The sequence below is a fragment of the Elephantulus edwardii genome, unplaced genomic scaffold (assembly GCF_000299155.1).
Source record: "Elephantulus edwardii isolate Elephantulus edwardi_28Jun2011 unplaced genomic scaffold, EleEdw1.0 scaffold00113, whole genome shotgun sequence".
Taxonomy (NCBI): domain Eukaryota; kingdom Metazoa; phylum Chordata; class Mammalia; order Macroscelidea; family Macroscelididae; genus Elephantulus; species Elephantulus edwardii.
Genome location: NW_006399863.1, coordinates 4,832,013 through 4,858,241, shown reverse-complemented (window position 1 = coordinate 4,858,241; position 26,229 = coordinate 4,832,013). Strand labels below are relative to the sequence as shown.

Here is a 26,229-nt window from a genome sequence, read left to right as displayed (position 1 = left end):
TCATTACCATCAAAACACCCACATATAAGAAATACTGATATTCTTTCAAGACTTATAATCATAGAAATGATGGCAAAAATTAGAAAATCATTATAAAAAATAATAGCCACATACAAAGCATTCATGGCAGCTCTTTCATTTTAAATATTTAGCAAATCCTTGACTGTGTCATGATGCATTGTATCATCTTACTCCAGTAATAGTGGCAAAGTTTAACAGGGCAGCAAATGATAAATGCTGGAGAGGATGTGGCAAGAAAGGAACTCTTATACATTGTTGGTGAGATTGTAAAATGGTACAACCATTCTGAAAGGCATTTTGGAGCTTCCTTAAAAAACTGAACATAGAAATTCCATATGATCCAGCTATTCCACTACTTGGAATATACCCTGAAAAAATGAGAACTGAGCCACAAACAGAGATTTGTACACCAATGTTCATAGCAGCATTATTCACCATCACAAGAACATGGAAACAGCCCAAATGTCCAACCACAAATTGATGGATTGAGAAATTATAGTACATTCACACAATGGAATACTATGCAACATGGAGGAGCAGTGATTTTGTAAAATATTACCTAACTTGGGAAGAACCGGAGAGCATTATGATGAGTGAACTAACTCAGCCCCACAAAGATAAGTATTGTATAAAACCATTATTGAAGAATGAGCATAAGGACCCAAGAGAAGTGGGAGAGAGTGGAAGCAGAGGGATGAGAATTTGGGGCGGGGGGGTACAATTTGATGGGGGCAGGGTGAAGGAAACTGAAAGAATTTGTTTTTAAAAACAATGTATTCAAATTTTGTAAATAAACTAGTAGAAAATTTTTAAAAAATGACCTATAAGCCCCTTGGAAGAAGAAATATGAAGTGGTCTCCTCCTGTGGATGCTTATCCTTGGGAACATGATGAAGGGTTGCCATGAGTTAGAATCAATGACGGTGCTGAATTTTTTTTTAATTTAGGTTGTTTATTTTTCATTTCAATGAACATCTACAGAGATTTTGGGATTCCATTCATTCATTGTTGCACCCTTCTCCCCAATGGTGGTGAATTTTTGTTTTGTTTCACACAAGTGGTATTTGAATATTTTCACTGCTATTTTATTCCCTGACACCTCCTTTTCCATCTCCCATATATTTATTTAACAAAATTATTTACCATCAAAGTATCATTTACCATTTAAATAGGGTTCTGTTCATATGACCTTGTCGTAAGTCTGATCTGAGGTAAGTTAGATTCTTCTGTGTGTGTGTATGTGTGGTGTTGCTGTTGTTGTCATTAGATGCTGTTGAGTCAATGAACAGCAGATGTGAACATCATCCTCTCCTGTGCATTCTCACATCCTCTACCCTCAAGCCCATAAATGCAGTCACTGTACTAACAACCTGGTTGAAGGTCTTCCTCTCCTTCGCCAACTCTCTGTCTTTCCAAGAACAATGTTCCTTTCCAAGGAATAACCTCTTCTAGCAACACTCCAAGAGTATGTGAGACAAAGCTTCATTTGCCTCCAAGAAGCACTCAGGCTGTACCTTCTCCAAGACCTATCTGTTTATTCTTTTGGCAGTCCATAGGATCTCTAGCACTTTTACCCAATGCCATAGCTCAAAGGCATAAATTCTTCTCCTGTCATCCTTAGTCACTGACCACCTCTCAGATTCATAGGAAGGAACTGAAAGACCATGGTCTGCATCGGGTCCACCTTAAATTTAAAATGATAGGAGTAATTCACCACATCTTTCTGGCAGTTCCATGTTGGTGTTCTGTTTTGGGCATTTTTTAATTCTCTTCAGTAAAATTTTATTTGCATATGATATTGTTCAACAGATATGAAGAGAAGAAAAAAAAACAAATGGAAATGCTCAAAAATTAGGTGATAATTGTGCATTGTGACTAAAGTCACTATAGAGAGCTTTGGTGGCCTAGTGGTAAGAAGCTGCCCTGTAATCCCAAAGACACACAGTTCAAATCCACCACAAAAAGGATGGACAAACTCTTCTCATTTGATTCATTACCTCCAAAAACCTCCTGGAGGGTCAGCTATGCGTTGGTCCTGGCTCAATGGCACTCAATAAAAACAACACTAAAAATACATTTTTAAAATGTGTATGTGTAAACTTACTGTGAATTACATGTCAACAATGCTGTGAAAAATGAAAAATTCTCTTATAGGGTGGGATGATTTTATGAAAATCCTCATTTCAAGTTTTCCATTTTCTTTCAGATAATTTTTCCCACTAATTTGTGACTGTACAGCACATGTTCAGAGATATGGTGTCACAACAGTTTAAGTAAGCACTTAGCTGCTAACCAAAAGTTGGTGGTTTGAACTCACCGAGCAGCCCCATGGGTAAATCTCTGCCGGTCTGCTCCCATAAAGAACAGAATCTAGAAACCCCTATGGAGCAAATGTCCTCTGATACCTGGTCACCATGAGTGGGAATCCACGGGAAGACACCTAAGAACAACCATTTTACACCAATGATAGCTTGATTAACCTACTTTGGGTTGCTGGCAACAGAAACTGACTCGATCTGTCTCAAGCCAAAGAAGAACGTGTACAAGAAGCACCAGAGAATTTCCTGAATCAAAGCAACAGTTGTGGAAACAAGTCACGACAGTAATTTCTCCAAGGAGCCTGGGACTCAATTTCACAAACCTCATACTCCCAATTACATCCAGGCCAGAGGATAGGGCTGGCCAGACTCAAGCCAAGTATCCCCTGAGATTAATCAGTTGCCTCAGACAACCCTCCTCATCAGGAGCCACCCCAAGAAAGACTGTATAAATATAGACAAAGACCGCAAGAAGAATTGACTATAATTGCTGCTAAAATGAAACATAAAAAAGAAGCAACTGCAGTAGTGTTCTGGTTATGTCCCAGGGAGGCACAAACAGCTTCCTCTTCACTCCTAACCAAAAGCTGGGTGGTTGTGATCCACCCAACAGCAAAGCCAAATATAGGCCTGGCGACCTACTCCCTGTAAGTTCACTGACTACCTTCAAGTCTGTTGTAACTAGTGGTGACCCTCCACCAGACTCCTGAGGCTGTAAATCTCCGCCCCCCCCCCCATGCATGTACATTGCAAGGGTTTTTTTTTCTTTTTTTTATTTAAAAAAAAAACTTTTCTTTTATACTGATTTACTTAACAAAGTTCATATACATTGTTTTTCACACCAGATATTTCCCATTTTATTTACCCACCCCTTCACCCATCAAATTGTGTGACCCTATGATTAACCATCTCCCCACCCTAATCCCTGCCTAGCATCATCCCTTTGCTCCCCTTCCCCTTGGATTTTCATACACGTTCTACAATAATGGTCTTATACCATATTTGTCTTTATGGGACTGAGTTAGTTCACTTAGCATAAAGTTCTCCAGTCCCTCCCAAGTTAGGTAGTGATTTACAAAATCATTGCTCTTGCATGCTGTGTAGTATTCCATAATGTGAATGTACCATAATTTCTTAACCCATTCAATTGTGGTTGAACATCTGGGCTGCTTCCATGTTCCTGTGATGGTGAATAAGGCCGTTATGAACATTGGTGTGCAAATCTCCGTATGTGAGGCTATAAATCTTGATATAAAATGATTGCCTCCTCTTTCACAGAGCACCTAACAGAGTCAAACCTCCTACTTTTCCATTAGCATCACAACACATAACACACGACACAAGTGGGGCTCCTTCTGTTAAGATTATAACCACTGCAAACTCCATGAAGCAAAGTTCTTCCTTGAAACCCATGGAGTCACCGTGAGTCAGAATCCGCCAAGCAGCATAGTATGGAGTATGGTTATGCTTATTAGAGTTAGGAATGTCCTAAAGAACAATACATTTAAAATTCAGGTGACTGACACAGGTAAGATGTAACCTTGCTTGCTGAAGCTTATGACATGTAGCAATAGATATGAGGAGTTAAGAGAACAAAACATTTAAGAGGAACTACAAATTTTCACAGGATTTTTTTTTCTCCTCCAAAATACTAAAGAGCAATGATGTCCATTCAAAGACTAAGGAGTGTGTATGATTGAGGCCATGGTCTTTTCAAGCACTTCCTACACGTCTGAGAGCTGGACAGTAAATTACAGAAGAAGAACTGATTCATTTGAGTTGCGGTTTTGGAGAACAGTATTGAATATCCCATGGACTTCCAAAAGCACAAATAGGTATGTTTTGGAGAAGCGGCAGCCAGATGCTCTGTGGAGGCAAGGATGGCACAACTTCATCTCTCATACTTTGGGAATGAGGCTATTTCTTGGAAAGGAACCTCGGGAAAGGTGGAGGATCAGCCAAAGAAAAGAAGACCCCCAACCAGATGGATTGACACAGTGACTGCAGTAAGGCTCATGTATGTCAGAGATTGTGAGGATGGCACAGGACTGGACACGCTTGTTGTTCAGAGTTGCTATGAGTTGTACTCAACTCGACAGTGCCTAACAACAACACAGATTTCCAGGAGGAAATAAAAAGACTTATGATTTGACAGTGAAGTCCTAAAGATTAAACAGATAAAAAAATAACACGTCAAATTAAAAGTACTATCTTTGGAATCAGATGGCTTTGGATTGCATTCCAGTCTGATCCGCTGGGGCTAGGGACTGGGGGTGTGTTTTGCCATAGTGGGTGCAGCTGTGGGAGGCGGGCAGGTGCCTTTTTCCTCTAGGCCTCAGTTTCCATTGCTTTAAAGAGCTGCTACTAACATAAACATCCTGCTGGGCTGTGATAAAGTTTACCAGAAAATGCATAGCAGATATGGTGCAAATGTTGTTCCCACCTTGCTCTTATTATTAATAACAAACTCCGATGGCAACTCTTCTCAGAACACAATGTGGAAAGAAATTAAATTGGAGGAGCAAAAGAAGAAAAAAAAGTGAAATTATGTTTGGCTATGTTGTATACAAATAAACCTTTAAATCAGAGGAACTTCTTAGCTTGGCATTCCAAGTGCTAACCTTTTGACTGTAAATAAACAGCTCTGAAAGAATAGCCTTAGATCTTGCTAGTGTCTGGCATTTGCATTTTCAAGACAGTCAATACTTAACAATTGAATCCGTGCAATTTCTTTTACTTCTGTCACAGGACATACTGAGTGTCAAAAAGGCTGACCACTTTAGAGATGGCAACATAGCTGGTGAGAAAATCCAGGCATAAAACTCCCCATCCAGTGCTCTTCTTAATTTCTCTCTCCCATCCCTTTACACCAGTCTCCGTTTCATCACTAAACTGCAGAAGGATCCTGTTACCACATAATTAGCACTGGGGCATGTGCCGCAGCTGCCCGAGCCAGATTTCCAAGCTAGAGTCAAACAGCTGTGGCCCAGATGCATCCCCTCCAACACATGCCACCAATAGCCTGACCGCCACAAACACCTTCCATGCCCCAGCAGCAACAAGGCTGCAGGCATCGGAACAGATGATTCATTCCAACCAGGATGAAGTAACTCTTCCTTTTGAAAGAACTTCTTAAAGAACACCTTCAGGGATGGTTTAAAGATTTAGCATCCTGCCACATGAGAGCTTAAAGATTTTGAAGAAAGTTTGGAAAAATACTCCTCAATCCCCATCCCACCCCCCAAAAATATGTGCGATAAATGTCAAAGAATGAAGGGTTCACTTAGGAACCTGGAAAAGATGGTGGTAAGTCACAGGAGATGGTCTCATTGGCAAGGCAAAGCCAAAGCAGGAAGAAAAGAATAATTTTTACGTAGATACCATCGCTGAAGGAATACGTTATATCACTAAGAAATAAGATCCCTCAATATCAATCTTGCATAATATCAATTTGAGGTCATTTTTATTTCATCTGGATAAACTTGCATGCATTTCTATAACAAATACTCTCTTTAACAAAGACTCAGAAAGCCATGAGCCTATAGATATATTTCATGTGTTTTAAGAGCCTTTTCAAATCTTTAAACCAGTAAAAGAGAATAGAATTTTCTCCTGTTTTAAACAAAGTGCTTTTTTTCATCCCTGGATATTTATTTTGTTTTACAATTCAGTTGAGGCCTTTAAAGTGGGGGAGAAAGGGGGAAAATGGTTTTCAAATTTGAATCTGGAACTGAGCTCACCTATCAAGTCCAACAGGGATGTAAAGAAAATATCTAACAGTGCAGACACAGCCAGGGCCCGGAACAAAAGCATTATTGAATGGAAGAAGAATTTCAATCGAAGCAAGCCCTAACATAATACCTTACTAACTCCAGGCCCTACTGGCATTATTCCTACTAAGATGAACTATTAGTCTGGTGATGCATTAATGTCAGCCTCTTCAGGCTCTCTCCAAGTGACAGGAAAGCCAATGGCTCTCTCAAATCCACCATCCACTATTTCAAATTCTTGCTGACCCTCTTGACATTGTGCAGTTTTTTATCTGTGGATGGGGAGGAGTTGGCTGTGCAAAACAAAAGGCGGCAAGGGCCTTGGAGGTAAGTAGATTTGGAGGCTTGGCCCTCTGGGGGGCTCATTTCTTTAGTTTAAAAACCCACAGGAAATAAGAGAGGAGGCAAAAATTGCAGTCTCTCTAGTTTTAGACAAAAGGAAACAATAAAAACAGGGTGGGTTTATAGTTTACAGTGGCCAGGAAGAGACTCCTCATTTATTCCTTTAAATAGCTTTTAAATCAGCTTATCAAAGTACAAGAATAACACTGAGGGGGGGGGGAAGAAAGAAAAAGAATTGCTGAGTTCTAGCGTAGGAGAATGGATAGAGTCATCTGATTTCCAAAGTCAATTAAGACCTATCACATAATGCTTAATCTCTGGCATGTTTTATACACATATGCACACATGTATTAGCACAATAACATAAATATCACAATGTTATTGTTGCTGTTGTGTGCTATAGAGTTGAGTATGATTCATAGCGACCCTATGAACAACAGATCTGAACCCTATTCTATCTTGCGCCATCCTCAACATTTCTGACACACTTGGTCAGTTGCTACAGTCACTGTGTCAATCCATCTCTTTAGAGGTCTTCCTCTCTTTCATTGACCCTTCACCTTTCTAAGGATGATGTCCTTTTCTAAGGAGTAGCCTCTCCTAGCAACATGTCCAAAGTATGAGAGACAAAGTCTCACCATCTTCATCTTCATAGAGCACTCTGGCTGCAACTTCTCCAAGACACATATGTTTGTTCCTTTGGCAGTCCATGGGATATGCAGTACTCTTCTCCAAGACCACAACTCAAAGGCATCAGTTCCTCTTCTGTCCTCCTTATTCACTGCCCAGCTCTCAGATGAGTAGCAAGAGATTGAAAAGAACATGGTCTGAATCAGGCACACCTTAGTCTTTAAATTGGCATCACAATACTCTGAATTCAACATATATTAATGTAAAGTTCATTTTATTAGTCACTGAGTAGATATCAACTCATAGCAACCCTCAATCGGGTTTCTGGAGTTGTAAATCTTTACGGACAGGGATTACTAATCTTTTTCCCTTGGGCCCACTGGTGAATTTGAAACACCAACCTTAAGTTAGCATCTAGATGCATTATCAATCGTAAAATTAGTATTAAAAGGGAAGGTAGATGATCAGATCAGACTGGTAAAGGTCATCCAGTAATTTAGCCAATGACTGTCAGGCAGAACAAAACATATTTCTCTCTTCCAATAAAAAAGGCTCTTTTTAAAAAAGAAAATTTTAAAGATAAGATATAATCTCCCACGATAGCCACCCTTTTCACAAGCCATTGAGCTACAAAGAATTCTTCCTCCATTTTAGTTCACAAAAGAAGTTCGAGAGCATTAAGCTGCCATTCATTTCTGCCACAGCCACTTGCAGGCAATAGTCTCTCAGCTCACATTTCTAAGTGCATCTCAGTGTACTATGCATACAAACAGCACGATATTAGTACAATGACAGACATATACATCAATGGAATAGAATCAAGAATACTGAAATCAGTCTATCAATCTATGGTCAACTGATATTTGACAAGAGAATAAACTTACTAAATGGGGAAACAACAGCCTTGTTAACAAATGGCTAAAGAGCTAGCAAAAGTCAGAATCAACTTGCAGAAAACTAAAACAGGATTCACATCTCACACCACACACAGGAACTAACTCAAAGTGGATCAGAAACCTAGGGATAAAATTCAAAATCATAAAGATCATAAGGGGCAAAATGGAAACAAACTCAGAAGCCCTGGCCTACAGCATAAATAAGTTCATGAACATAGCAAAAAAATGCATAGCCTAGAGAAGATAAGATTCGCAAATGGGACCTTCTTAAAATCACATTCCTGTCTGCATCAAATTCTCCAGTAAAGTAAAAAGAAAGCCCACAGAGCTGAAAAAAATACTTGGCAATTTCAGGTAAGGGTCTTAAAATTAAAGTTTACAGACTACTCCAGGACTGCCACAAGAAAAAGACCAGTAACTTGATCACAAAATGGGCAAAAGACATGAAAAGACTTGTTACAAAGGACGACATTCAGATGGCCAAGAAACACAGGAAATGTTCAAAATCACTAGCAAGCAGAGAGATACAAATCAAACGAACCGTGAGCTACAACCTCCCCAAGTAACAGTAACAAAGTTCAATAAAACAGCAAATAATAAATGTTGGAGAGGATGCAGAGACTTGAACCCTTACACATTGCTGGTGATAGTAAAATGGTACATCCTCTATGGAAGGCAGTTTGATGCTTCCTCAAAAAGCTGAACATAGAAATTCTATATTATGCAGCTATTCTAGTACTAGGAAATCAGGAAATTCCAGAAAGTCAAGACTTAGACACAAATGGACATTTGTACATCTATGTTCAAAGCAGTGTTATTCAAAATAGAAGGGAAATGGAAGCAACCCAAACACCAATCAACAATTTAATGGATTAAGAAATTGTGGCACATTCACACAATGAATATTATGCAACAGTAAGGATCAATGATTTTGTAAAATGCTATATAACTTGGGAGAGACTTGAAAGCATTTTCCTGAGTAAAATATCTCAGTAACATATGGACAAATATTGCATAAGGCTACTATTGTGAAAATAGAAGGATAACTGAGTAAGATTTATATAAATGTTCAAAAGGGAAGGGGGGGCAGAAAAAGGGGAAGGGTGAAAATCACTGGGATAGCAGAGGTTAGTGTGTGGTTGTTGATCTTGCCTTTGAGTGGAGTACGACTCCTAGCAACCCTATGAACAAAAGACCTGCAGCCCCTCTTCAGCTATCATTTATCAAAGTTCATAGAGTTTCCAGACGCATGTTACTTAGGAAGTGGATGCCACTCCTACTTCCAAACCTGTCACAGTATGTTACTGTTTTTATGTACCATTGACTCGCCTGCAATGTATAACAACTCTATGCACAGCAGCTGTGAACCTTTCCCTCTCCTGAGTCAGTCTCACTAACTCCAATACACCAAACCCCATCACCCCAGTTACTACATCAATCCATCTCATCCAGGGTCTCCCTCTCCTCTGCTGTCCATCCACCCTTCTGAGCATGATGTCCTTCTCCAAGGACTGATCTCTCCTGGCCACATGCCCAAAGTAATTGAGGCAGAGCTTCAAAATCTTAGCCTCCAAGAAAAGACTTGGTTTCACCCTTTCCAAGACAGACCTATTTGTTTTCTTGACAGTCCATGGTATGTTCAAGACTCTTCTCTAGCACCACAACTCAAAGGCATCTATTCTTTTTGTCATCCTTAGTCATTGTCCAACTCTCTGAAGCATAACAAGTAATTGAGAAGACCATGGCCTGGATAAGGTACACCTTTGTATCTAGACTGACATAGTTGTTCTTCAGCACTCTGGAGAGGTCCATGACAGCAGATTTTCCCAAAGCAATTTGTCTTTTGAATTCCTGACTGCTGGTGTTAAAAGAGTGTTGATTGTGGATTTGAGCAAGCTGTAATCAATCGTTAACAACCTCAATCTCTTCTCCATCTAATAAACATGATGCTGCCAGTTGGCCCAATGGTGAGAACCTTTGTCTTCTTGATGTTGAGCTTCAATCCATATTGAAGACTACAATCCTTGACCTTTGCAGCAAGTGCTGTAGGTCAGTTTCCACAGGCAAGGTGGTGTCATCTGCATAAAGGGTCAATGGGGTTTGAAAAGATGGGGTGATAACAGTCATGACCAATGGTAATTATATAAAATATAGTGTATATGAATAATTATCTAAAACACATTGTATTGAATTATATATGGAAACCAATAATATTTTTTTAAAAAGATGTTAGATAGTGAAACAGGTACAAGTTGCTACTATTACAGGGTAATCAGAGAAGATCGCCTGTTAACATGACATTTGAGCAAAGATCTGAAGGAAGTAGGGTATTTTAAAGATATTTTATAGAATAAAGCTTTATTTCCCAACAGCCTTATTGTCACAACATTCATTAGGGTTTACAAAAATGTAAAAGCAAAGTCTTTAAGCAGGGTACATTTGAAAACAATAAAATTATTTTAGAACAAGAAAATAGTCTGAAAGACAAGAGATTAAAGGCAGAGAAACCAGTTTGGCTGGTATTGAACTTATCCAAGGAAAATGGATAATGAAGGTCTAGCGGTTGCCTATGCTCAGTTTCTGGGCCCAGGGCAAACCAAATAACTACAAACACCCGAAAAGCTTGAGAAGCTGCAGTAAATGCCATTGTGCAGGCACACGTGAACATGCAAAAAACTAAAAGAGATGCCCACAACAGGGCTAGCAAGAAGCCGTATTGGGTTAACAGTCTTAAAAGTGAGGCAGGAGAGAAGATCCTTGGCAAGTAATACCAGAAGTCCCTGAATAAAACAAAGCTAATGAAATGGCAGAAAGCAGCACAGCGTGATGACCCTAGAGCTATACTCAGGCTAAGAAGCAGCTAGTTTCTCCAGAGAAACGGTTACTATAGTTCCATCTTCATGGAACATGGAACTTCACGGTTTTAAGCTCATTTTAAAGTGTCTAAAGGGTAAGGAACCTCAAGATGGAAAAGTTTAAATGATCCAAAGGTGAGACCAGGCATAAACAAACACATATTTGCTCTGGAGGAACAATCAGTTGAAAGGTCTTATCCTCCTTGGGGGGAGTAGCCTGTATCAAATGCTACTGTTGTTGCGTGCCATCAAACTGAACTCATAGTTGATCCTCCTGTGGGTTTTCAAACGCAGTAATTTGCATAGAAGGAGACTGTCCATCTTTCTCCCTCAGAGTAACTGATGGATTCAAACTACCTGCTTTTGGGTTGGCAGCATAACTCTTTTACCACTAAGCCATGAGAGCTCCTTATCCTTGGGGATGCAGCCTTCCTTGAATATATATGAATATTCTGTCAAAGCTCTGTACTTCTCCCCATGCCCCTGGATTTGGCTCTCAACATATGATCTCCAGTTCTCGGGATGTGGGCCAGCAGCCTGTCATACTGTCTGACAACCCATTCCCCTCTGCAGCCCGTGAACTCCTGATGTTGGATTTCAGAGTTTCTGCAGCTACATGTGTTAAGAGAAGCCTCTAGTCTGATTTCTGACCCATGGACTTGGGACTTGTTAGCCTCTATGATCTCATGAGCAATTTATTTGCAATAAATCAATCTCGCTCTCACTCTTGCTCTCCTCTCTCATTCCACACACACACACACACACATACATATACATCCATATATACACATATATCAATCACTGCCATTGAGTCAATTCTGACTCATAGAAACCCTCCATCAGGTTTCTGATTTGCATCAGGCTGTAAATCTTAACAAGGATGACTCATCTTTCTCTTTCAAAGGTGTTGCTAAATTTGCACCACTGGAGATGTAACTTTTTGGTTAGCAATACAAAATGCCACAGATTGTGCCACCAGATAAATACAGATAGATGGATAAAGACAGATATATGGGCAGACATACACAAGCTTTACATGCCTACCTTTCTTAGCCTAGGTTTGGGAGAAACTAGCCTAAGATAGCAGCCATGTGTTTAATCATCTACACCCTTCAGGAACTCCAGTGAACAATATTATTTCAGCTTGACGGTATGAAGAGAATATAACCTAAAATTTTACTTCCTGTTACCCTATCATTCAGGAATAAGGATGAAATAAAGTCATATTCAAGCACAGTGTTTACCACTAACATCTTGATGGGAACTATCAAAACTATCCTGACCATAATTACTTCAATACAGCATGGAGTAGAAAGCTTAGAGTTTACAATGCTATAATCTCTGTGGAAGTGAATTGGCAGGTCTATATTCTACAGAGCTGCGGGGCTTCCGTCTTCCAACCTTTCAGCTAAGCGGTTGAGGACTTAGCTGGCATGCACCACTATCGTACTCTGAAACTGTCATGTGCTCGCACTGGCTTATGAGAATTCAATGCTAACTTTCTAGAAAGTTTGCAAGCCAGCTGACAACATGTTGGTAACTTACAATCAGCTGCACGGAGAGTATTTACAACATAGAAATTAGCAAACAAGAAAAAAGAAAATGCATCTAGAGGAAAGAATTGATATGGATGAAGGAAGGGTGAGGAAATAGGAATGGTAAATGTCATTCTGAATAACCACTAATTATATAAAGCGACAATAATGATGATGAATTTGGAGGATCAGTAGTGTATCTGTCAGAGTGACTACCTTATGCCCTGGTAATAAGTAGCCCCAACATCTCTTGAGTGGTAAACAAGAAATGTCTATTTCTCATTTATGTTAAATGTCCTTCAGAGGTAACCAGGGGGACTCTTCTCACTGGAGCTCCACAAGGACCCAAGGCAATTACAAGTATCATCTCAAACCTTCTTTAACAAGCACCAAAGTTCACATGGGAAAGTACACACTTGCTAAGCTTTCTTCCAGATGGGACATCACTTCTGCTGAGATTTGATTGATCAAAGAATGACATGACAATGCTTAATTTCAAAGGTGTCAGTGAAATATCAACTAATATGCCCCCTCCCCGTTTACTGCCATCAAGTTGACTCTGATGCAGAGAGCGACCCTATAGGACAGAGTACAACTGCTCCAAAAAGTTTCCTGTGGCCTAGGGCCAAGAAGCTGTGCTGCAGTCCCTGGAGACACCAGGTTTGAAAGGCACCAACCACTCTCCAGGATAAGGATGGGCAATCTGCTCCTGTGTGATTAACTGCCTCTGAAAACCTGCCAGAGGGTCAGCTATGGGTCTTTTCCAACTCTATGATACACAACAACAAAACATCAATCTTTACAGAAGTCAAATGCCTTAGCTTCCTGCCACAGAGTAAGCTGATAGGCTCCAATAACCAAATTCTCCCTTAGCAGGCTAATGATTAACTTAAAGAGTCACCAGGACTCCTTATCATGTCCCCAGGGGACATAAAAACAAAAACATTTAAATCAGAAGGCAGAGGGTCTGTGTGAAAATATCTCAAGTTTCTCATGTTTTATTTTTGGTTGTGTGCTTGTATGGGTTTTGGGGGATTTTTAGCTTGTTATTTTGAGAAATTAAAAGATAGCTATGTTAATACAAGTATGTCTACTAACATTTTAAGGACAACAACTTAAAAAATATAAAATATTTTCAAATCTGTAGAGAAAGAGTATAAGGAAAATGCAAAGTATTTAAAAAGAGCAAATCAGTATAGAAAGGGCAGGATAAATGGAAAACACCAAACAGTAGAAAGAAATCCAAATACATAGAAAATTCTAATTATTTTTATCCAATGAACTTACCATCAAAAATTTAAAGGTGAAAATCTACATTTTTCTCCAGTGCCTCTGTTTACAACCCTGGTGGTGCAAAAAAGTTAAGTACTCAGTTGCTAACCAAAAGGTCATGGGTCAAAGAGATGAGCCTCTCCTTGAGGGAAAAGATCCAATCATCTGCTCTTGTAAGGATTATAGGCTAGCAAACTCTGTTGGCAGTTTTGAAGAGTACCTACAAGTCATTATTGACTCAATGGCACATGAAAACAACAATATTTTTTCATAAGAAACATACCTACTATTTTTACAACAATGATTTTAAGCAGTATTTGTCCTCATATGACTGAGTTAGTTCAATCAGCATAATGCTCTCCAGTCTCTCCCAAATTATGCAGTGATTTTTCAAAATTGTTGCTCCTGAGTGCTTCATAATATTCCATTGTGCGAATGTCTCACAATTTATCAATCCATTTAGCTGTGGTTGGACGTTAGGGTTGTTTCAATGGTGGTATGTTTATTTGTTTTTGGTGGGTGGTGGTTGTTGTTGTTGTTACGTGCCGTCAAGTCGTTTGCGACTCATAGCGACCCTATGTACAACAGCCCTAAACCCTGCTCTATCCTGTACCAATCGCATTGCCTCTGACACACCCATCCCAATTACCCCAGTCACTGAATCAATCCACCTCATAGAGGGTCTTCCCCTCCTGCGCTGTCCCTCTACTCTACCCAGTATGATGTCCCTCTCTAAAGACCTGTCTCTCCTTACAACATGTCCAAAGTATGTCAGGCGAAGCCCCAGAATCCTTGCCTCCAAGTAGTAGCATGGTTTAACCCTCTCTAGGATGAATCTGCTTGTTTTCTTGGCAGTCCATGGTACATTCAATATTCTTCTCCAGCACCACAGTTCAAAGGCGTCAATTCCTTCTATCCTCCCTAGTCATTGTCCAACTCTCTGATGCAAACAAGTGATTGCAAAAACCATGGCCTGTATCACGCGGACCTTAGTCTCCAGACAGACACGTTTCTCTTGAGTACTTTACAGAGGTCCCTAACAGCAGACTTTCCCATCGCAATATGTTTTTTGATTTCCTGGCTGCTGGTGCCAAGAGTGTTGACCGTGGAGCTGAGCAAACTGAAGCTGTGAACAATCTCAATCTCTTCGCCATCCACCCCAATGCTACCAATTGGTCCAGTGGTGAGAATCTTTGTCTTCTTGACATTGAGCCTCAGTCCATACTGAAGGCTGCAGTCCTTGACCCTCTGCAGTAAGTGCATGAGGTCCTGCTCAGTTTCAGCGAGCAGGGTTGTGTCATCTGCATAACGCAGATTGTTGATAGATCTTCCACCAATCCTAACTCCACGCTTCTCCTCATAGAGCCCAGCCTCTCGGATAATCTTCTCTGCATACAGGTTGAAAAGGTATGCAGATAGGACACATCTCTGGCGTATGCCCTTCCCAATTTTGAACCAGGCAGTGTTGCCCTGCTCTGTTCTGACAACTGCCTTTTGGTCTAAGTATAGGTTTCGCATTAGCACGATCAAGTGTTCTGGGATTCCCATTCTTCTCAGAGTCAGCCACAGTTTGTTATGATCCACACAGTCAAATGCCTTTGCATAATAGAGGGAAGAAATAAAGGAAATGGGAAAGATATAGCGGGTTCCTGAAAAGACAGGGTAATGATGGGCAGAGTCAAATGGAATGACTATGAAATACAATGTGAAGGAATAGTGTAAAACCCAATGTATACAAACTTTATAAGCAAACCAACATAGAAGAAAAAAATTTTTTAAAAAGGAAACATATCTAAAAACTAATGCTCACAGAAGAGTTAAAAGGATAGATTTAAGAAATGGAGGAGTAGAGGGCTAACAAGTAAGGCAGCAATAATTTCTCCTACATATCCGTTTGCAATGTGGTATGACCACTCCCAGCAATGGTTTGGTTTAAAGCTCCACCCCGTGAACCCTTGATTTTGGGCTGACCTCAGCCTTGTTTTGACTAAGGAGGCAAATTCGATGCTTAGGCCTCAATAAGCTTTATTCCTACTTTCATCCTCCTTACACTTCCACTTTCAGCAAAAATGGAGAAAGACAGATTTATTCCCCTGCCTGAAACAACTGGAAAACTGGACAACATGTATGAAAGGATGGTGTTCAGCAAGTAAATTTCATGAGAAATGGGAGGCAAACAGGGTGAGTCCTGTAAGTGTCCCAGCAGACTGCCGGAAACAGTTTCTAGGCTGCAGCAAATGGAGGGGATTCCATCCTTGATTTGAGTAAATGAAGCTGGGAGTCTGGACAGATCAGAGGGACATCACGGGGCAAAGAGATGCCCAGGGTCTCCCTAGATTATTAAGCTAAGTGTCTAAAACTTACACAGCATGTAGTAAGGAAACCACCTTAGGACAGAGAACCTGGAAGGAGAAAAGGAGACTCAGCACACCTTTTGACTCCTCAGAACACAGTACTATGATGACGAGAAGTGTAAGCTTCCCTCTTTGAGGATGAGAGAACATGAGAGGAGAGGCCCAGTGAAGCTGCTAGCGTCACCCCACAGACACATGACACAGGCCATGTTAAACCAAATCACCATTTTGAATTCCTATATGGCTGGAGCTTCATGAAATAATCCTACACAAAATTCTAGACAAAAAAAATCCTAGACCTGAACCATCCAAGTGAGTCTGACCAAAGCCAGTGACCCTCGGGATCCTAACTGAATAGAACGACCGCTGCTTTAGGTGACTATGTTTTAGGCTGATTGTGAAAACGGGTTGCTATTAAATCGATTCTGTGCAAGGCAAGCCCATACATGTCGAACTGCAGTCCACAGAGTTCTCAATGGCTAATTAGGGAGCAATTAGGGGAGAGTTCCAGTGGCCTAGTGCTAAGGAGTCAATTCAGACACAGGTTTGGGGCCACCAGCTGCTCTGTGGGGAAGAGACAGGCAATCTCCTCCCAAGTGATTTACAGCCTCTGAAAACCCACTGGGGAATTAGCTCTGACTTGATGGCACATAACAACAATCAATAGGGAGGAGAACTCTAGGTCCTTCTTATGAGGCACTTCTGGGTAATTTAGACTCTAACCATCAGTTAGCATTTGAGTTAACTGTTTGATTCACTTAGGATCTCCTGGCTTGGTTAACTATACTGCAATAAGTAAGCAAAGCACAAGGTGTTGACAACAATGTCTTATGCACAAAGACAAGCAGGAGCCCTTCCCTCAGTTGCTGCTAAGGGGCTTGGTTCTTCCAAGGAAGCTAAGGCCATGTTGGGGTGAGGCCCTCACATCATCCAGCAACTAGCACCATGCCTGGCAGCTGTGAGCCTAGCACCATTGCACGACAGCCTCTGTCTCTGAGCTCACCTGCATCTACTCGGCCCTCATCCTGAAAGATGATGAGGTGACAGTCACGAAGGATAAAATTAATGCCCTCATTAAGACAGCCGGTGTCAACATTGAACCCTTCTGGTCTGGCCTGTTTGCAAAGGCCCTGGCAAATGTCAACGTTGGGAGCCTCACTTGCAATGTGGGTGCCACAGCAGCTGGGGCCACACTGGCCAGAGGTTTCACCGCCTCCACTGCTGCTGCTCCAGCTGAGAAGAAGAAAGTAGAAGCTAAGAGAGAAGAATCTCAAGAGTCTGATGATGACATGGGATTTGGTCTTTTTAACTAAACTCCTTTTGTAACATGTTTAATTTTTTTAAAATATTGAACTCTTTAAAAAAAAAAAAGGACAAGCAGTAAATGTCCTATCTCCATTTCCCATCAGTGTAAACTACTACTTAAAGGCAACAGGGACTGACAAGAGTCAAAGTCCCAGTCTTCCTCACTTGTAAAAAGCCGAAACTATCTTGGGAAAACTTGTTTTGAATCAGAGCAAAATGCTGTTGTTGTTGTTGTTGTTGTTGTTGTTGTTGTTACTATTGCTGTTAGGTGCTTTCGAGTCAACTATAACTCAAGCAACTCTAGGAACAATAGATATGAACCTTACACTATCCTCTACCATCCCAAAATACACAGGTTCAAACACCACATCCCCCTTGTGAAGCAATGTCAACATTCTACTGATGGAACCACACACTTTCCCCTCATTGCCATGGAGAACTGAGGCTGTCCCTGCTCTGATCCCCATGACAGTGTATCCTGGCTCCCTGGGGGGTCTTCTGCCCTCAGCAGCAGCCCCTCTGGGCATGACTAAGCAGCTCATAATAATGCCCCTAAATAATAACTCCAAGTAATCTTCAATTTACAACAGGGCTCCCCTCCAATAACTGTCGTAAGTCAGATCTGACATGCCAAATACTTGATTGTCTTTAGTTTTTGTTACTGCTCTTTTTTAAACAGTATCTTTATAAATCTAATCTTTATGTGTCTTTAGGGGCTAGAAAGATTACATGTTAACTTAAAAATGTATTTTCATATATACAGGTTACCAACAATAAGATATATACCCCTCCTTCTTAAAAGAGATGGTCATATATGCCATCCATCATAGACCGAATTTGGTAACAACCCCCTCCACCCTCTGCAGCATACTCATCATCATCGTCGTCATCGACTGCCATCAAGTCTGAATAGACTCAGAGCTGACACTCGAGCGAGTTTTCGGGAGGCTGTGAACTATACGAAGAAGATTGCTCATCTATCTCCTGCAGAGCAGCTAGTGCATCTGAATCACCAGAGAGGCAATCTTCAGGTTAGCAGTGCAATTTCCTACAGTCTACACCACCAGAGCTCCCATGCACCATGCTAGGCTATTTTAACCCTGGAGAATGAGGTCAGAAAAGAGAGATAAGATTAAAATGCCTAAGGAAGCAGCTCTGTGATGGTGATGACAGAGGAAGCTGGCTTTAAATTCATCAGGACCCCACTCCACCCCAGTGACTCACCCTTCCCTGGTAAGGAGACATGCCAAGTACAACCTGCCAAGAGGCTATATGCACAGAATCGCTTAAAGCTCAAATGAGCCTCTGAGGACTTCCTCAAGGCAGGATACTTTAAAACCAGCATCTGGCTGCTGTCCTTGGTCACAGAGGACACTGACAAGGCAGGAGTCCACCCTGACCTGCTAAAATCCCAAACCAGTCTCAGATCCTGCAAATGACCTTATTAACCCAAACAAAACATGATTCAAGCTCAGAAAAGTAGAGGATCAGCAAAAGAGAGGAAGATCATCAACTAGACAGATTAATACGGGACTGAAATGACGACGGACTTGAGCACAGGAGAGACTGCCAAGATGGTGCAGCTCCTCCCAAGGGGCTCGTCCACTCACAGTCACATTCGGTGTCTCGTCCTTTTGCTCCTCCCTCTGGACACCCACAAAACTGGAATCTCACCACGGCCTGGCTGGGTTGTTCAGACATCTCTCTCAAAAAATTAGAAATGGAAACTGATGCAAAGGCAGCCAGAGGAAGAGGCAACATTTCAGAGAATTCTTCAACAAAGAATCAGGGAAGTCAAGTCTGCAGAAGAAACATCATGGAGAAGAGACTGCAGGAAGCAGACGGGGAAGGAGGAAGACCAGCTCAGGGCAGCAGGAAGAAAGGCCAAGGAGAGGAGCAGGCTTAGATCGTCACAGGATTCCAGTTCCAGTTCCACGCAGATCTTAGAGAAGCCTCTGGGTTTCTCCCTGAACAGTCTCAGCTCGCCCAGTCAATCATATTGCAAAAATAGATCCCCTAAGACAAAAAGTCCACCAGCTGCTTGGAGGGAGAGAGATGGGGAGTCTCCTACAGTACGATTTACAGCCTCTGGAAACACCCTGAAGAGGCATCTACAGGTGGCTTCTGACTTGACAACACATAACAATAAGAGAACAAATAAATAATAGAATAAGAAATAAATAATAAATAAAATAAACAAATAAATAATAGAACAAGAAAGGGCATTCTTATCCAGAAGACCCTTGTCAGGAGCTGTTCTCCATAAGCACCCAGATTTACTCTCTAATTGGCATGCAGGAGTGAAGACAGGGATTGAAGTACACTCTAGACCTTTTCTTCTATTCCACTACTGATCTTCTCATGGTCACTAACTCCTGAGGTTCTTGGCCATTTTCTGGACAGAAGAAAGCCCCGGCTATCCTGCCTGGTGGTATTCAGAAGGGATTCCCTCAAGGATCCCTCATGATCCATTTCTCTTTCTGTACACCAATCCTTACCTTTGCAGGAAGCAGAGGGTAGGGCTGGCCAGGCACCTGCACCACCACTCCTCCACACTTCTGTTGTTGTTAGGTGACACTGAGTTGACCACAACTCATAGCAACTCTGTGAACAATGGATCTGAGCCTTGCCCTATCGTTTGCCATCCTCATCATCTCTGATATACGTGTGTCTATTCTTACACTCTAGGCAACATCATGATAGGTGGAGAAAAGACTAAAACTGTCAACAGCTTTATCTTGTTTGGATCCACAATCAATACCCTTAGTATCAGATGTCAGGAGATCAAGAGATGTGTATCTCATTGGGAAAGTCTGCAATCAGGCACTGGTCCAAATTACTGAGAAGCAGTGATGTGCACCTGATCAGGTCGTGGTCTTTTCAATTACTTGTTATGTTTCAGAGAGCTGGACAATGAGTAAAGATTACAGAAAAAGAATTGATGTCTTTGAGCTCTAGTGTTGGAGAAGAGTACTGAATATTCCATCTACTGCCAAAAGAACAAACAGGTAAGTCTTGGAGAAAGTGCAGCCAGAGTGCTTCTTAGAGGCAAAGATGACAAGGTTTCGTCATAAATCCTTTGAGCATGTTGTTAGGACGGGCTGGTCCTTAGAAAAGGACATCATGCTTGGAAAGGTCAGTGAAAGCTAGGATGACCTTGGACGAGATGTTTTGACACAGTAACTGCTGCAATGGGCTCGAATAGTTCAGAAACTATGAGGATGGTAAAAGATAGGATAGGGTTCAAACCTGTTGTTCACAGTCGTATTCAACTCAACGGCACTAGGCACCTACAACAGTATTTGTTACAATCACTGTGTCAACCCATCTCATAAGGTCCTCCTCTCTTTTGTTGACTCCTCCACCTTTTCAAGCATAATTTTTTACCCCCCAAAAATGGCCCCACCTAACAACATGACCAAAGTATAAGATGAAGTTTTGCCATCCTTGCCTCTAAGGAGCACCCTGGTTGCACTTTCTACAAAACATATTTGTTTCTTCATGGGAAATTCAGTACTTTTCCCCAAAACCACAACTCAAAAGCATTGATTATTTTTCTGTCATCCTTATTAACTGTGCAACTTACAGATCAAAATCAGGTACACCTTAGTCTTTAAACTGATGCCATTGCTCCTTAATACATGGTGAAGTCCTTGACTTTCCCAATACAATAGGTATGATCAATTCAGTTCTGACTCAGAGTGACCCTATGCACAGTAGAAGACAGACTCACCTAGAAGGAATGCTGTCTGGTTTTGTGCTGTCTTCAGAACTGTTGCAACATTTGAGCCTATTTTTGCAACCAGGTATCAGTCTATCTCATCTTCTGCATTTTCGCTGATTTAGTAAGATGTCTTTCTTCAGAAATGAATCTCTCTTGATTACATATCCCTGATTTTGTTTTTACAAGGTACCATGATCTACCTCTACAATCTAGCTTAGTATTAGAGTCTCTAGTCCATCAAACTGAGTACACATGTCAGGATTCCACTACAATAAGGGTCCAGTTCCTTCCCATGAATGTTGCATGGTGTCTAGGTGACCAGTGTACCAGAGCAAACAAAGCAGGTGCTGTTGCCTAACTACACTAATTATCAGTATCCACTTGGCCCAGCCTACAGTATGCACCAGACAATAACAAACCTATATTTACACATCACTAGCTCTGGTGGCCTAGTGGCAAGAAGCTGCACTGCAATCCCGAAGGCATGTGGTTAGAATCCACCAGCTGCTCCCTGGAAGAAGGGTGGGCAACCTCCTCCTGTGCGATTAACTGCCTTTGAAAACTCACTGGAGGGTCAGCTATGGGTTGGTTGCAACTCGATGATACACAACAGCAACAACCATAATGATCCATCCATGTGCTGTCCACATGACACCTATCTCCCTCCAGATGGAAGGAATCACAGAAAGCCTAACAAGATCAATCCTAATTCAATCCTTCCAGTCTCCAGACGATGAAATTGAGTCTTCACCAGGCAAGGAGGAATCTCTGTCCAAGTGAGCCAAGAGTGAGTAAGGAGGGTTCCTTTGTAAAATCTACCATTTCAAGAGCAATGTGGTTTAGCTCAGGGAAACACTGACTGATTTGAGTCATGTTATGCAGGAAGCTGTGACCACATAAAGAGGAGTAAAGTCTGGTCTTCATCTTCAAGGCATTCATAACTCAGTAGGAGAGAGACAGGCACACATATTTATAGGAGAAGACAAGCATCTGTACATGTTATATCCAAGGCAGAAATAAAGTCCCTGAGTGATGCAAATGACTAACATACTTGCCTTTTAACCTAAGGATTAGAAGTTCAGGTTCACCCATGGGCTCTGCCAAAGAAAGGCCTGGCTAGTAACTTTAGAAACAACAGTCATTAAAAAGATCTATTATGCATACTTCTACTCTGATACATGAGGTGATCATGAATGGGAACCGATCCACTGAAAACAAAAACTATTCACATAACTTAAGAGGTGAAAAGGTACAAATGAGACCAGGAAGGGTGCCATGGAGAAGGGGGAACGTGGGGCATTTCTAAAAGCCCTACTCATGTTCAGCTTGAATGGACCCCTTTCAGGGAAGCCTTACTCTCTAGGCTTGGGGTCTGGTTATAGAACCTCAAAGAATCCTGGTTTTTCTTCTATTTTCATAACTGACTCATTATCTTCCTTGCTTTTGTCCCCAGGCACAACTTCACAAAATCAGAAATGCCATCTGAAAGGTTCACTGCTATATCTATCAGAGTGTTCCGCCTGCGTGTTGTTGTGTGCCATGGAGCTTACCCTCTAGTGGATTTCCAGGGGCAGTAGATCACACAGGAGGAGCTTGCCTGTTCTTCTCCTGTGGAGCAGCTGGTGGATTCAAACCCTGTGCCTTTGGGATGGCAGCGCAGTTTCTTAGCACTAGGCGACGTGCTTTGCCTGCTAGATGTGCTTAGCATGCTGAGTTGGAACTGACACATAGCTGATCGTCTACTGGTTTTCTGAAGCTGTAAAGCATGATAGAGGAGACTGCCCTACATTCTCTGGTGAGGCTGCTGGTAGATTTGAACTAGCAGCCAGGTGCAGCCTTTTGGTGAGCAGTGCAACTCCCAGAAGACTAGGCTACTAGATGTGCTCAGTAAAGAAAAATGAATACATGCATGTGAAATGAAACAGAGCTAGAAAACAGTAGACCATCCTCCACCCATACCACATAAGAAGTCTGCAAATGGAAAATACCAAAATACTCAACACAGTGTCATAACACCCAAAAAAGAACAGGAGAAGAGAGAAAGAGCAAAAGGGGAGAGTGATGACATTATTCTTCCGCCAACATTGACTAAAATCTTATGATGAGCCAGACACCAAACTAAACCCTGTGAGTGTATTTCCTAATTTAATCCTTTGGCCACTCGAAGACCCCAAAACCTTCTGTCACTGAGTCCATTTTGGCTCACAGAAACCTTTCAGAGTCTTCGGGCTGGAAAGTCTAGTAAGACACAGTCCATCTTTCCTCCATCAAGTGACTAGTGGATTTAAACCACCAACTTTTGAGGCTAGCAGCCCAACGTGTAGTGTACTATGCCACTAGGGCTTCTTGGTCATGCTAAAAGCATACAGTCGTGTTACTGCTGAAGAGGAATGTAGCCTCAGGATGGGAAGAAGACTCATCGACAACCTGTGTTATACAAATGATACACCTTGCTTGCAGAAACTGGAGAAAACTTGAAGCATTTACTGAAGAAAAGCAAAGACTATGATCTTCAAGTATGGATTCCATCTGAACAGTAAGGAAGCAAATATCTTCTCCACTGGACCAAGAGTCATCATGATAGAACGAGAAAAGACTATCACTACCAAGGATTTCATTTTACTCAGACCCATAATCAACTCTCATAGAAACAGCAGTCAAGAAATCAAAAGATATGTTACACTGGGAAAATCTGCAGCCAAAAACCGCTTCAAAGTGCTAAAGAGCAAGGATGTCAGTTAAAAGACTAAGGGTCACCTGAAGCATGATATGATCTTTTCAACTGTTTCATAGGCATCTAATAGTTAGACAATTAATAAGGAAGAGCAAAGGACAACCGATGTTGTTGAACTGTGGGATTAGAAAATAATATTGAATATACTATGGACTTCCATACAGAAAAATCAGTGTATCTTGGAGAAAGTACAACCAGAGTGCTTCTTAGAGACAAAGAGCGTGACATTTCACCTCACATACTTTGGGTGTGTTGTCAGAAGAGGTCAGTCCCTGGGGGAAAAGACATCATGCTGGGAAAGGTGGAGGGTCGGAGACAAAAAGGAAGACCCTCAGTGAGATGGACTGACACAGTAACTGGAACAATGGGCTACAGCATGTTAGTCATGAGGACGGTGCAGGACAGGGCATGCTGTTCAAAGATGAGCTCTTATAGATTTGATGGTCCTTAACAACAACATTTTATAGCTTAGAAAACCTGTAAAGAGGTTGTCAGATAATCACTCAGGTCCCATACTGTGAAGAGTAAGAACCAGGCTGGATGGAACCCAAGAAGCCTGATCTCAGAAGCTGACCTGATGATACCAGACACCTCTATCACCACCTGATACCAAATCTGGAAAAGAACAAGTAGACTTTGGAAGAAGAAAGAAACATATTTGATTTGGAAAAGTACAGCAACATCGCCTCTGACAGCTTCCTTCTTGAAAGTTATAGTTCCAGGCAATGAGGTCCTGGAAGGAATTCAACTACAAGTGGTGGAACAGCAGAACAAGGGGACAAGTCTAACGACCTTCAAACAGATAATTCAGTACTTCTTCCCACAACCTCTCCTCCCACCACTCTTACTTTTGGATGAAAAGATACTTGAGGGTGGTGAAAACATTAAAATCTAAAGTTTTCTGGGTGGGTTTCTTTCTTTTTTTTAAATTATATGTGAAGTAGATTTCTAACGTTAAAAAAGATTTTATTATGAACAGTCTAAAGAGAGTTATAAATTCTTCTTGGGGCTAAGAGTTTCCTTTTCTATTTTTCATTGTTTCAACTTCACTTCATTTGGCTCATGAATAAAAAGACAAACTAGTTATGTAAATGTCCAATGATTAAGACCATTCAGCATAACAATATTTTTTTTAAAAAAAACCATGTAAAGGTCCTTCTGAAATAATGGTGGTCTAAATAACTGTTCCACATTTAAAATAAGATAATGATTTCTATGATCTTTCCAGCTGTCCGGTTTTGAATCACTTCTCCCTTCATGGTTAACAAAGTGGAACCAGGATGGACAAAACTACAAGATAATGTCCTCCTAGAATTTTCATCTCGCTCTTAGAAAATGTAGTGTGCATGCTGAATAGCATCTAAATCTCTTCATGACAGAGCCAGAAACAACACTTTCCAGTTCAAATATGGCAGCCAACTGTACCTCGGAATATGTGCTGTTCTCCACACTCTGAGAAATAAGCCAGTTTCTCAGATCACCCTTCTAAAAGCACTCGCTTTGCTTCTTCTGAGTCTCCCATTCCAGAATGGTGACTCATTCTTTTTTCCCATGCCTTTTATAGTTGTATTTCTCTCAAATTTTAAAATTGAGAGTCAGTTCCAATTTCACTTCATTGACCATAACTAGTCAAAATTGTTTCCCTAACTACCAGCTTTGACTTTTACCACAGAACTGGGCATAAACTTGAAATAAGGTGTTTCTATAAATTAATCATTATGGGATTGGTCAGTTTCTCCAATCCCACCAAATTAAATTGAGCTGGTTAGGAGAGCAAAAGCGGAAATCTCATTACCAGCAAGGGAAAAGCAGCAGAGAGTGCAATGTGAATCCTCTGGGGCCAGAGATTCCTGTGAAGGTCGGAAGGAGACTTACATGAGAGCAGCAGCAGCCTCAGCAGAGAACTGGAGACCAGCATGAGGCAGACCTGACTTGGGTTGCTGCCCTACAGAGCCTTCACATGAGCTTGCTGAAGGTCTGAGAAAAGACGATACAATAGGCACAGCTAAGGGAAATTTGTAAAGCTGACTTATGCTGCAAAACTGAAAGTCAAAGGGCCTTTGGCCAGGCTCGAGAAGCTGTCTGAACTGAGGTACTGTAGGCTGTTGCTAACATGAATTGTAATGTATTAACTCCCCTACTAAGTCTCCTAACTAAGATGGTTCTGTGAGATCTGTGTGGACACTGCAGCAGATGTTGGACCCTGAAGGAAACAAGTACAACTTATGTTGGAATTAGGTGCTGGACAATGAAGACCATGTCTGATCTAAAGAGAATGGGTTTTGCATTGTGAACGACGTGAATGGTAACTGTTCCCCTTGTTGTTTTTGTTGTTGTTATGTGCTGTCGAGTCGCCTGCAACTCATAGCGACCCTATGTACAACCGCCCTAAACTCTGCTCTGTCCTGTGCCAATCACACTGTCTCTGACACACCCATCCCGATTACCCCAGTCACTGAATCAATCCGTCTCAT

At 41.3% G+C, this 26,229-nt stretch overlaps 2 protein-coding genes across 2 annotated transcripts in view; one reads left to right on the top strand and one right to left on the bottom strand.

Annotated features, from left to right (window-relative positions):
• ERC2 (ELKS/RAB6-interacting/CAST family member 2) overlaps nucleotides 1-26,229 on the bottom strand; it is a 1,171,987-nt gene that overhangs the window by 950,153 nt on the left and 195,605 nt on the right. The gene's annotated exons all lie outside the window — the stretch shown is intronic.
• Nucleotides 15,804-17,305, top strand: LOC102874469 (60S acidic ribosomal protein P1-like). The gene is made up of 3 exons (XM_006892278.1): nucleotides 15,804-15,819; nucleotides 16,977-17,043; nucleotides 17,119-17,305. Exons 1-3 carry the CDS (start codon nucleotides 15,804-15,806, stop codon nucleotides 17,303-17,305), a joined length of 270 nt encoding a protein of 89 aa, XP_006892340.1.